At 42.0% G+C, this 13,941-nt stretch overlaps 1 protein-coding gene across 6 annotated transcripts in view; it reads left to right on the plus strand.

Moving 5' to 3' along the window:
- Positions 1-13,941, plus strand: part of SMARCA2 (SWI/SNF related, matrix associated, actin dependent regulator of chromatin, subfamily a, member 2) — a 161,746-nt gene that overhangs the window by 125,190 nt on the left and 22,615 nt on the right. For 5 of the 6 annotated variants that reach the window (XM_036928446.2, XM_036928450.2, XM_036928448.2 and 2 more), the window contains exons 28-29: positions 166-383; positions 8,251-8,304. In XM_036928446.2, the coding sequence (XP_036784341.2) occupies positions 166-383; positions 8,251-8,304 (272 nt within the window). The remainder of the gene's footprint in view (positions 1-165; positions 384-8,250; positions 8,305-13,941) is intronic. The other variant, XM_057498614.1, reaches the window with a different exon arrangement.

The following is a 13,941-nucleotide window of genomic DNA, read 5'->3' on the forward strand; positions in this document are numbered from 1 at the left end:
ATGCATTTATCCAATATGGTGGTCTTCCTTGTTTCTTCTTACTCCACTGGTTACTGTTAACTTTTTTTGTTGTGTTCCATTTTATTTTAATTCAAAAAAATTTTTCTTTCTTCTCTTTGGTTTTTCTCTTGTCTTGAGTTGTTCTCCTTCATTCCCTACTAACAGGCCATTGAGGACGGCAATTTGGAAGAAATGGAAGAAGAAGTACGGCTTAAGAAGCGAAAAAGACGAAGAAATGTGGATAAGGACCCTGCAAAAGAAGATGTGGAAAAGGCTAAGAAGAGAAGAGGCCGCCCTCCAGCTGAGAAGCTATCACCAAATCCCCCAAAACTGACAAAGCAGATGAATGCTATCATCGACACTGTGATCAACTACAAAGACAGGTGAGTGGCCCATTCCTTCACCTTGATCATCTGCCCCCAGACTTTGGGGGTAAATGATGCTCCCCAAAGAGCAAGACTACACGCTGGGGATTTCAGTTTCTTTTCTACTTTGTGTTATATGGCTTTCTCTCCAAAGGTTATCAGAAACCTTGTGCAGTGTTCAAAAGGTCTGGTATTGCTATTTTGTATGATGTTCTACCAATGTTAAAATATACTTGGAAATAGGAGTTTACAGAATTAAAAAAAAATCTAAAGTAGACAAAGATTCTTATGGATCTCTGATATACCATCATTTATGTGGAAGGTTTGGGATGATAGAGTGAAATTACACTTTTGGGTTGAGTTGTGAGAGAAATGAAAGTCCTAGCATATTTAAGGTCAGTACTTCACATTAAGACTGTTTAAATTCAAACAGATGCTTCATCAAAAATGCTCCTACTCCCTTACTTCCAGCACACTTGAATTTCTGAGCACTTGTTTGAGTCATCTTCTTGCTAGTAACACTACATAGACAGCCTGGTATTTCAGCACATTTATTTCTTTTTCACAGACCTTCTGAATGTCAGGTTTGAGAACTCTCTACTGGACACTATCCCCAGACCTTGTGTTAGTCACCCCCACACAGTAGATAAACTAGTTAGGCCACATTTTGGTTAGTTGTTTTGGTTTCTACTTCATAATCATGTGATGCAGTCTTAAAGGAAGATGACATCTCCTTCCAGTTGCAAAATTGATAGGAAACAAAACATTTTATTTCTCTAAATTCCATAGTGGTGTTAATCAGCTTATAGTTACCAGTTTTTTTGTCTGTTTTTTACACTAACCAGGGTTGCTCTGTGTACCTGGAAATGTTTCACACCAATAACTAAGTTGTGATTTTAGTTTTTCACTGTGACTTCAGGGCATGCTTTATATCCAGAAGGAAAAGCCCATTGTAAAGATTGAATAAGTAGAAAAGGAAGAAACTTTCCACCTTGTCGTTCTTTATTGTTGAGTTTTTATTATCTGTAAGGAGTTTACAGATGAAAGCTGTATAGGAGGAGATGTGTGTGAAATTCTCCAAATTTCTTTCCCCTCTTTACCTAGCAGGTCTCTTAAGTTCTCTGCTTACTATTTTTACTATTTTCCTTTTTACAAAAAAAAAAAAAAATAGTGCATCTCCTTTCAGAATTCTGAAGTGGCTGCAAAGGGCAGGCATGTTACCTGAATCTGGATAAGCTGTTTCCTGACACGGAGGACTGACGGTGATCCAGGAAGGAAAATTTGGCCACAAGTCTGTTCTTTGATCAGACTGAGCATGTGAACTTCCTTGTCAACCAAGAATCAGTAACTCTCTCTGTCATGTCTCTGTTCACCCCCAGCCCTGCTGGTGGATACTCCGCAGGCAAGGAGAGTCTCCAGGAAGCTGGCTTGGACAATTGCACCTTATTTTATCAGCCCTTGGTGTAAAGAAAAATAAGTAGAGGCTATCACTCTGAGTTTACCTCCAACTTTTTCTCCTTTGTCTTAGGGGAGTAAAGTGTCTGTTTCTTTGGCCAGGTGTGTCTTGATGTTTGACAGGTCTTTTGTTCATTACCTGCTGAGTGAGTCTGGGGCCACAGTAATACTGAGAAGAGCCAGAAAAGTCCTTGGAGGGCTAGAAGCAAGGCCTTTTATTATAGGTGATGGCTGTGTCCTCCTTTAATGGTATAAAAGAGGTTGCCAGCCAGTGGACCATATATTGCCAACAGATTGTTTTAGTTCATGTTTCATGTTTGTTCAAAAAAAAGTGCAAACTTATGAAACTGGAGAGATTTCTTATCAGACTTTAAGGTTTTCCCCCCTTTTGTTGAAAAACTAAAAAATTTGACCGCCTTCTCCCCAGTTTTTCCTAAGGTAACAATTGCTAGGAGTGAAAAAGTAGCTGTCCCTGTGTGGGACTTCATGCTCTAGCGTGTCACAGTCCCCATCACCTACTATCGTCCCTCCAGTATGGAGTGTCAGTTGCCATTTTTCATCTGCTTTTCACCCCTGGCCTACTTATTTATATTACATGCTGGATGCATGGCCTTTGGAGTTTGTGACTTCCTGGTGTACACAGCTGTGGGCTGATCACTTTCCTAGAAACCACTGCAAAATACAGGGTAGTATGAGGTGATATCCCTTAAACCTCAGCTAAGCATAGCACAGTAGTTTAGAGCACAAGCTCTTATGTTGGTTTAACTACCAACATTTGAATCCTAAGTCCAGCATTTACTACCTGGGCACTTTAATTCCCTGGGCCTCAGTTTCCTCATCCACAGAATGGAAGGATGACTATCCTTGCCTCTAGAGTCATTAGGAGAGATGGATGAGCTAATACACCCCAAGTTCTTCAGTTTAATTATTAATAATCATCCTTTCCAACTACTTGCAGCTCATCAGGCCGGTGAATGGTGCTCTGAGCACTGTAAAGTAAGTGTCCTTGCTGATACTGTTTCCATCTTTTTGTTTCCAAAACCAGATAGCACAGTTTCACTGGGATGATTATTGAACACATCTTTAGTTTTGTACTGCAGGGAAAAGATACTTAAATATTTCAGCATGCAAACATTTGGGTAATTTTCCCCCATTTCTCTCATTTAATTTGTATATTCAATGTCTCCTTGAAAAGTACCCTCCGAGACCTGATCTGTTAGCTCCCACATTTAGGGACAGTTTGGGGAGTATGTACCAAGTTTCCCACCACTGCATGTTTCGTGTATACTTCATGTCAGTAATCCTCTGGAAAAAGCACTTAATCTATTTATATTTTTTATTTCTCTTACCAAACTTGGTACCCAAGTAGGAGGCACTCAAATTAGGAGGGCCTTAATTAGATACATTGTCATTTTTTTTGGTTGGTTTTAGAAAATGCTGCTAGGAAGTGTACCTCTCCATGTGGTGAGATTTTTGTACCATTAAAGTCAGCTACTAATATAGTAACTCAACCTACCTGTGAAAGAAATACCACCTGTACTAACCTCCCTCCCATTACCTCAGTCAAGTGTTAGGGCTCTGACAGTCATACAGATTAGCAGTGTATTAAATAAGAGCTGCCATCTATATTTAACTGATACAGAAGAATTAATTAGCTCTCATGAGGCAGTTTTTTCAAAGTCCTTGCATGATTCTGGGACAGATGTATCTTTATTTTTTAAAAAGAACTAGGATAATTTAAGTGTCTATTTATTGCCTTTATTTTCAGTGCCAGGCCTCATTTTTCTGTTTTGTTTGTTTTAAAGGAGGGTGCTTTTTAAGATGTGACCCCAAAGAGCCAATAATTTTGTGTGATACATAATCTTTATAAATGTGATACAACCTTTTTGGTGTAATTTTACAGTCATTGCTACTAGAGGGAGTACCGGTCAGCTGCTACTCATCCTCACTGTTTTATTTCCCCACATAGAAAACTTACTATCAAAAAGTGTTAGATGGCTTTGTTTTGACTTGTTAAGTATGCTTTGTTTTCTGCTTATACAGAAAGCTCTTTAAAATGATATTCTCAGTTTATGTAATTTAACGAAGACTTTCCCTTTCTCGGAAAAGGGATTCATTCCTAATTTAATTTGTACCCTTTAAATTGCCCTGGGGGTGAGATCCAGAATAAGATGGTGTAGAAGAGTAGAGTCTGGTCGAGCTACCCCAAGGCCGGGGACTCGGCTTATGGTCACTTGGATAGAGGAGAGAGAGACTCCTAAAGGGATTCTTGATGCTGGAAGGGGCTTAACTCCACCTGGTCCAACTTCCCGCAACCCAAATGTATCCGCCGCAGCCCCTCTGACACCCTGTCCCCAGCTCCCTGTGGACACTCCCAAGTGTGAGCTCACTGTAGGAGGCGGCTCACCACACTGAAGGATAGCTCTAAACACAACGGTTATTTCTTATATTAAAATGGACTCATCCCCCTGATTTCTAGCTATTCCACTTGGACCTTTAGAGAGTAAATCTGTTCTCATCCCAAGAAATGTCCATAAAAATATTTGTAAGCATATCCCCCCTCCAGGTTCAAGTGCCTCACTTTGCTGGGAATCTGAGGGATTCCCAGGCTGCGCTCCATCCTGTTCCCTTAGGAACATTCTACTTTCTTAGTATCCCATTGGAGCATGACCCCTGAAACACCAACAGTGGTATTCCGATGGGTACTTGCAGGCTGGTTAGCTTCCTTTTTCTGGACACCACAGTTCTGTTAACACAACTCAGGAGTGTGTTAACTTTTTCTAGCAACTTTGACACAGCATTAACTCACATTGAACGTGTGACTTGTGGAAAAACTCTCACTCCCCAAAGCATGCAGACAGCTCTCTTCTCACTTGACTGCTGCCAAGGTTAGCTTTCAACTAAGCGTTTGATTTTTTGAATCTCTATCTACTGATTTGACTCTTTCCCCTAGACAGTTCCGTTTAATTGATTATTGTCCCATGATTCTAGTCTACTGATATAGCCAGATTTTTATGCCTTTTTAAAAATTTGTTTACTTGTCCAAGTTTTTTTTTGTCATCCAGAGATTTGCTATAAGCTATTGCTGAGAAACATCTAAAGGGCAAAGGGCAGGTCCCTATAATGTGCCCCTGAAAATCACTGCAGGTTGATGTGAATTTATGAACCAGTAATCCTCCAAGTTGACTGGCCATCTGTGAACTCACATGACCGTGCTATCATGTCACCCACATTTATCCTTTCTCAAGGTTATCAAGAAAGGCTAAACCCAAGATATACCACGTTTGTGGTCTCTCCAATATATCAACCTAGAAACCCTGCCGAAAGAATGAAATGAGGTTAGCCTTGCCATGGCTTTTTCTAAGAGACCCCCTACTGGTACTTAATGATGTTATTTATCTTCTCCAAATAGCCCCGTGGCATCTGACTAATTCCTTCTCAAGTTTTCTGAGGGTCTACATCAAGCATACCAGGCTTGAGTGTCTTTTCTCATCTTGAAATTGGAACAGTTGCTTATCTCTAGTCTTCTGATTCCATTTCTAGTCTCTGTGATTTCTTAAACATTGTTAGCAAAAGCAGTCTCCACACTTTGACAATGTAGTTTGAAACTGGACCCTTGAACTCATTAGAAGTGTCTTGATGTGCTCTTTCTATTGACTCTCCTATCAGTAGCTTTTGTTCAACATTTATTATGCTCTGCTTTTCAAATCTGAGCATTGTTCTCCTTCCTGAAGAATCTGGAAGCAGAATAGGTTTATTGTCACCTTCTCCGTAACATTTGCTTAAGATTGTGGCAGGAGTATCACACAAGGACGACTCTTCTGGCTGCAGAGGGTTTGGACTTGAGGTCCTGCTCTGCGGACCTGTCTGCCTAGTGGGCACAGCCCTGGCATGCAGTGGGGTGACGGGTAGTGGCTGCAGACCTCCTGCCCTGACACCCTGCAGGCTCTGCTCTCTTTCCGGAATAAGGCATGTCATCTTCTTGCCCCAAATTTTAATAAGCCCTGACCATATTGGTAAGAATGGTGGAAAGCCTCAGCTTGTTCTGAATTTTAGCTCCCCTGATGTTGCAGAAAGCCACTCATTCAGCCTGGAAGGGTTTTTCCTCCCTTTTTTCCAGGCTGGTACTGATGAAAAGGGCCGGAGGGTAAAAAGCTCACAGGATTTGTCCCCCCTCACCCCCACCGCAACTCATGAAGTGGTGCAGGAGACAGCTCTCCTACATGACGTTACTGAATAGGCTGCAGCCTGGAGAACCCAGGGCAGGAGGGGTCACAGGAGCCTTTTCTGTGAGGGCACAGGGATGTTGTGTTCATGGTCATTTTTAAGAAAAATTCCATCATTATATGTATATATTGACATATATATAATGACATTTACCTGGGAAGAGAGCCATCATTTCACTCCACTGTATTCTAGCAACTTTCCAGGGATTTGGTGTACTACAAACCTAGGGACTCTGTGCACTTAATTCCTGTACACACTGAAAAGTCATTTGTAGCATTTCCCTCATTTTGAGTTAAGACTGAGCTACTGTTTGAAGGTCCACATTTTGTCAACCCCATTCTCCAGAAGGGAAGGCCTTTTATTAAAGCACGTCGGCTTGTTCCAAGGCTTTCTCTCCAACGTGCTTTGCCTGAAATACAGTTAAGCATTTACTTACTCAGTGTTGAAGGCCTTCCCACATTGTTCATCATCCTGAGACTTTGATCCGAGGTAGATTATTCACACCAGTGTTCATGCTGCCTTTCCAAAACAGAGTTGTAGTAACATACATTTTTAAACCAAATCCATGTCATTACTTAGTATTCTTTTTTGTTGTTCCTACTTTTTTTTTTCCTAAGCTGATCCAATTCCTGACCTGTATAGGTCTGCCCCCATGTACTCCTTATCAAAATCATTTGAAGTCTGCTGGAATCTCTTCTCTTCAGTCTCACATCGCCTGTGAATTGTAATCTCCGGTAGTCTCAGATGGTAGAACCGTGCCCATATTTCTCTGAATTATTTACAGTGTATTCTGTAAAATGTCTAAGATGGCACATGTCACTTCTCTTCCTTCGCGTGCACAGACCCTCAGATGGCACAGTCTATCTCCAGTTTCTGCCTTGGTTAACCTGATCATCAGCCCGAGGTCCCCAAACTACAGTGGTGAAAGTATTCCCAGTTCTGTGCCGCATTCCTGACACACCCTCAAATACATGCTCTCCACACCCTCCCAAGCATCTCTTCCAGGTGCCTGCCTTCTGTCACCTCACTGTCCCCAGCCTGGCCTGGGACAGCTGCGGCTGCCTGAGGTCCTGCCTGTCATCTCCTCATCCCCTGCCTTCTTTCTGGGGCGTGTATCTGATCACGTCATACTATTACCTAAAAACTTGCAAGAGCTTCCTGTCGCCTGCTCAATGACGATGAAACTTCCTACCATGCAAAAAACAGTCTTCCACAATCCAGCCCTCACAACCTTCCCAACTCAGTCTTCCAACATGTCTGTCTCTGCTGCCCCTTATTTCAGGCCTTCCAGCTCATTCCCTCTGTTTCAGATACAGTGTGCATTCCTCCCCTCCACTTCTCGATTTCAGAGTTTTAATTCAGGCTGTGATTCCATAGCGTACTGTCTTCACCTCCAGAAAGACCTGGAAGGGATGGAGGGTTTCCCTAGGATGCGTCACCACTGGCAGCTGCTTCTCTGCCACCACACAAAGGGACCTCCATGTAGCAGTTCCAAAATCCTCAACCGAAGAGGCTTCCCTGAAGGCCTGAAGAAGGGTCAAAGATCTCAGGCAATGGTTTATGGTCATTTCCAATGGAAGGTCATTAACTCAGTGATCTATTCAAAAAGGATAGAGTTCTGGGCAGTGGAACCAGCTGCCGAGGTGGTGGTCAGAAACCAAGTTTGGCTGTTGTTTGGAGTGTCCTCCATCTGCTGGCTGCCACAACAAAGTACAGTATCCTATTTAATTTTCACTGCAACTTTCTGAGGTAAGTATTGTCCCCATTTTACAAATGAGGAGCTAGCTAGACTCACGCTACTTTGCTAAGATCACACACCCACCTAGCAAATGCTGCCGTCTGATGCTTCTGGAACCATGGAATCTGCATCCTAACACTCACATGGAATATGTGGGGATGGAAATTGGACCAGAGGACTAGGCATTTACGTGTTTGAGAGAAGCCAGAGAAGTCCCAGAGAGGTTAGGAAATCTTTTTTTTTTTTTTCATTTCTGGAGAACTGTATATTTTTTCAGAATGAGGTTCTAAACATAACCCGCTGCGATTCCCAGCAATCCCATGAGGTGGGCGAGGCAGGTAGGTGAGGAGTCTGAGGCTTGGAGAGTGAAATGAAACATCAAGGCCACCCAACCTAGGAGGTAGAGCCGGGCGGGGACGAGAACCCAGGTCTTCTGACTCTAGTGTTCTTTCTACTCTACCACAGGTGTAACGTGGAGAAGGTGCCCGGTAATTCTCAGTTGGAAATAGAAGGAAACAGGTCAGGATCTGTCTTGTATTCCTGTGTCTCTAAATACAGATTTCCCTTGGTTCACCAAACAGGCCGATTCCTAAAGAATTGGAAGCACGTTTCTCCAGTCGCCTCCAAATCATCCCTACTTGGAGTGGGACACGAAGGCACAGATACGCTAAAACACTTGTCCTGGCTTTTGAAGTTATTTGTGTTGTGTTCCAGTTTGGGTGTGTCAGTCCTGTAAACCCACGCGTCACAAAGGCGCTGGGAGCCTCCAGCAGGCCTGCCCTCCGCTGTGTGCAGCACCTCAGCAGTGGGTGTCTGTGGCTCCCCACTTCCCTTGAGAACAGCTTCCTGCTCACCTCTCCTGGCTCTTAACCTTGTGTTGTCTTGGTCATGAAGCTTAATGGAAAGCACCTGTGGCACCTGTGCCTCCCGCAGTAGATGAAGATGCATGCATTTGCACACTGTGTCTGATGTTCCACAGTCGGTCACATTGTGCAAAGGGTCTGCCGCTGGCTTGGGTTTGGGGTGAGACTTCTGGGCCTCCCTGTCCCGTAAAGTCCTGAGTGTCCTAGGCCAGTCCAATTAACCTTTGTGTGTCTTTGCCTCCATTGGATGGAAAGCAAAAATGCTTTTCTCATAGAGGATTTGTGGGCATGATGTTAGTTGAGAGAAAGAGAGGGATGTGTATGATTTCCCAGAGTTAGGAGTTGTTACTAATATATTGCAAATTTCTTTCCCCCTTTCAGTCAGCCTTTACTCCTAAAAAGCATGGATAGAGTATCTAACCATCCATATTCCACCATTGTCAGTCAGCCCAATAACATCCTTTATGGCTTTTTTTCCCCACTAGTGTAAGATCCAGCCCAGTGCCAGGAAGAAAAAGAGTTGAAGCTGTATCCTGTATTTCAGAATGAATACTGGTCACCAGCTGTGACAGTCTCCCTTTATAGGGAGATGAAAAGTGGGAGTGATTTGTACCAGCCATATCTGCATAGATGAAACTATTGGGCAGTATTCCCAATTTTTGGTTTTCCCTTATTGGTGTTCAATAAACAGTTATCAATCCTGGAAGCTTGACATGCAAACCATAGTGTATACAAAGATGTCAAGAATTTTGTTCTGTTTTTGCCATTATGAGAAAGAACTCAGTCTGAATTCAAATTCCTAATTGAAACAATAAATATATGACTTTATTAATCTGGGCGGTTTAAATAATGAACCAACGTGGGTAAATGCTTCTACCCCCATGACATAGAAAGGAGGCTTATAGTCTAAATGGTGTGAAGTAGGCTACCAAAGACAGATATAAGCTCCTTTTTCCCTCTTCCAGGAAAATGATCATGTGACCATGAAAAGTGGCCTTAAAGGGTGTTGCAAGCGTCCATTGGCTTGCCTAGAACTTTTGAAGAGATGATATGACCGTAGGTAGTTGGGACCTAGGTGATCCATTTTTACAGAAGACAGATGTAATCCAGAGCCATAGCAAGGGGCTTGACATTTGCTTCCTAAGAGCCTGGAGTCTGACCTGTCCCTTACTGTCATGTATGCTTCCTTTGCCTGAGTTTATGACTTCTTTTTGAGAGGCTGCATTGTGACAGGTTTTAAAAAATCCTTATAAAAATCCTTTCTGCATGTGTTCAGAGGCACTAAGAATTGAAATACAAATAAAAACAGAATGTAATGCCTTAAAGCATAGCTAGAAAGAGCTATCTATATAAAGGAATCATGCATACATGGCATGAATGAAGTGCATGTACAGGGTGGGCAGGGAGGAATGGGGCAGGAGTGGGGGAAGGCTCCACAGCTTGTGGGCCGGGGTCAGGGGGGATGCCCCAAGTAGACCATGGCAGGGCTGGGTAGGGGGCCGTGGACCAGGCAAAGGTACTCAGTCTTCGTATAGGCAGCCCTCAAGGAATGGAAAAGCCAGTCCCCCTGTAGAGACCACGTGTATCTTGGTGTGACTAGGTCATCAGGGACAAGGAAAAGGGGCATAGCACATGGCAGCAGATATTAAGAGAATGATCACTCAAAGGTGTGACTGACAAGACTTAGGGGGCAGACAAGGAGAACTTACAGATAACTCTTGGATCTTGATCCCGAGTGGTGAGTGTCTTTGGTAGCATTTAAAGAAATGCAGTGAAAGAAAAGGTGGCGTATATGGGGGAGTAGGGGGTTAGGGGTGTGCATACATGTAGCTACCCAGCTCCATGTACTCCGTCCCAGGAATTTAAATTCTGTCTGCAGCTATTAACAGCCCTTGACGTTGTGATTTTGTTGCCAGTATTGACTATCCCTTCAGAACCAGCCAAGAAGCTCTTTTACACAAAATTTATTTTTAGCAGTGTTGGCAACAGACATTCTTTATTTCTTTAAATGAGGGAGGGAGGCTGTGACTGTGGATCTTGGGCCAAACACCTCTGCATTTAATAGTTCTCATTAGATTATTGAGATAGAGCTGTGAAATAGTGGTGTGACCAAGTGGATGCACTTTTAGGGTATCGTAAGTTCTAGGTGAGGAACCTTTCTTCATTTGTTCTCTGTACGGCATACTTTGGGCTCTGCATCAAAGCTGACAGTGGATCCTGTGCGGTTGCAGCCTGGTGAGGTCAGAGCCTCATGCATTGTCTGGAATGGTGCTTCCCAGAGTGTGGTCCTCAAACTCTAATCCTAAGTTTCTTGGAGAATTTCCACTGCAGCTAGAGGCTCTGGGAAGTCTGGAGGTATGGAAAAGCCAGACCCCCTCTAGAGACCATGTGTATTTCAGTGTGACAGGGTCACTGAGGACAAGGAAAGGGGGCATAGCACATGGCAGCAGACAGGAAGACAAGAGAATGACATGTTATTGTGTGTGTGTGTGTGTGTGTGTGTATACACAAAGACATATATACATGTTATTGTATATTCATGAGAAAAAAATGTGCCATCTTCCTTGGAATCCACTTCATATGTCTTCCTTAAGAATTTACTCAAACAGCAATCGTATGAGAAAGCGCTCCGGTGCCTGCTGTGATCCACCACTTTGACAAAGTGACGTCTGGGACTTGTGGCTCTGGTCGGGGAAACATTTGATTTTGTTTGCAAAATCTTTGTGCTTTTGAGTCTGGTCACAGTTTGGCCGAAAACTTTGAGATACAAGGACAGATCAAACAGGAAAATATCCAGTGGAAGGGAAGGTCGGTGTTTTGCTTTTGAAAGGAAAGCATTCTGAGTCATGTCCAGATCAGCAAGACAAGATAGCCAAGGAAGCGGGTGGCCTGTTAGCTGACACATTTAGGCAGACAGACAGGTAGGGTTCTGGGCCCATACCTGCTATTACAAAATCTCAAATGAGAAAAAGAGGAGAAGCAACTAGATTCCTGAGTCAGTATTTCTAAAAGTCAGGTGATAGATGATAAATCTTCCCACACTTCTCCTAAGAATGCTTGTCTAAATAAAAAGCAAATAATACTATCTGAAGCCCATGTCTTGATGAGTGCCTCTGATTTGTAGTAAGAAATTCAACAGGAGAATTCTGAAGAAAAGTGGAAACTTCTCATACTACCTTCTGATGGTTACAATATATTAAAAATATTAATGGAATTATTATTTTATTATTCTACTTATTTATTTGGCTTTACATGGTAGAGTTAAAAGGTGTCAACTGGTAAGATGTGCTCTTTTAGTGATTATAAATAAAGGTTGGTCATTGCCCCTTAGACAACACTTCTCTGAGGAAAGTCAGATTAGATTTTGACTTACAGCATGTTTTCAAAGATGACAACCCATAGAAGTGTTTGAGGCCTACTTTATTTATGGATGATAATATGGCTCCAAATTACATTAGATAGTAAATTTTCATTTTGTTGAATAAAAGTACATTATTATTAATGCTTACTTATACTCTGGCTTATATCCTTCTGACCCTTAGTTTATGTGTTTAAAAAACATTGTTGAAGTTGTACTGCACTTAAAATCTGATATCCTTTGCTGTTTTTCACTAGTGTAACAAGCACCTTCCCATTCTTTGAGGAATTCTTTATGTATTTTTGAAATACATAATTTTACATTCTCTAGCATTACATTATTTGTCCTTTCTCCAACTGTTAAACATATTGGCTGCTTTTAAATTACTTACTTTTTTGAAATAATTCTATGATGAACATCTTACATATATATATACACACACATATGTATAAAAAATATATAAATACATATATAACTATAATATATAGATATAAAATTACAGTACATAATTATATATAGAATATATATTCTATGTATAATTTTAATCTCCATATTTTAACCTAGAGTAAATTATCAAAAGTAAAACCGAGCATCTACGTGTGATTATGTTTAAGACTTAATAAATCTTGGTGCTTTTCTTACTGAGCTGAGTGAACCGTTAATAGTCTCCCTACATCCAGGCATTTGTATTAACATGATATAAACTTATTTTTGCTGATAACAAAAGTTTGTTGATAAAAGATTTTTGTTGTTTCTGTGGGTAACTCAGGCACATTAGATATCTACAGTCCTTAATGCAACCCTTGGGGCTGTGTTTAACAGCTACCAATCTCCTGTACCACAAGCAAGTCTACTCCAGTCCCGTTCTGTTTTGCTGTTACCTCATGTATGTTTCAGGAGGCTTGGAGGTCACATTCCCAAGCTGGTTAGGAATTCTTACCTATCAGGCCTCAATAAGGCTTGGGTGGGAGATCTCAGGAGTGAACACAGTGTAGCGGCTTGTGACGCCTTTTGCAGAGGTGACTCAGGTTTCTGGGGGCTCCCCGAATAAGTGGGGTGCTACTGTGGTCTAAGTGCATTTTTAACGGTATTTATTAAAATTCCCCTGGCAGTCTGACCCTGAAAAGCAGCAGCATGCTTTCTTCCACTGCCCTCCAATGTTGACCCAAGTTGTTTTGTTTTCTTGCCCCCAAATTCCTTGAGTTTGATTCCTTTACGACTGTAATGACTTTTCTATAAAACCCTTCCCGCTCCAAGTGGGTATTCTAAATCATGACATCATCTTCTTATGGGGAAAGATGGGTTTTTTTTAGCTACTAGATGTAAAAATGTGGCTATTTTATTTTAGTTAAAGTATCTTTTTCAGAGGTGCCCTGTAGAAATGCTGTTCCACTGATCAGCCTGGGCAGGTGAAAAGGAAAACCCTAAAGTAGCTAAATCTAAACGAAATTCTCACCCAGTGTCCTGTCTCCTGGCTTCCCCTCGGTGGGAAGGCATAATCGCCAGCATTTTAAAGGAGTATGTTGTCTTAGCTAGTATTTGAGTCTCTGTGCTCGTTCAGCTATGCCTAAAATGTCATCAAAGGTAAAGCTGATATTTACGTAGTGTTTATAAAATATGCAGCTACCATTGCAGAATTTTAGTAGTAAGACGTGAAATTATTGCCATTTGGTTTGTGGAGGTAATGGGAGAAAAACTGGTTCCCAGATGAAGTGTAGCACAGTAAATCTCAATAGTGTGCATGTGCACATACAAGCTATACATGCAGGGTTTGCAAACCAGCATCTACACAGCAGCATACAGGGCCTTTCCATCTCACACACCCTGATGCCATGGCCATGGATCCCTGTGCTCATTCACCTCTGTGCAGAGAGAAGGTGCTCGCCCACCAGCACCTTGAACTCAAAGTGCAGTGCGCTCCTTACCACTTGTGTT

The sequence above is a fragment of the Manis pentadactyla genome, chromosome 3, assembly GCF_030020395.1.
Source record: "Manis pentadactyla isolate mManPen7 chromosome 3, mManPen7.hap1, whole genome shotgun sequence".
Classification (NCBI taxonomy): Eukaryota; Metazoa; Chordata; class Mammalia; order Pholidota; family Manidae; genus Manis; species Manis pentadactyla.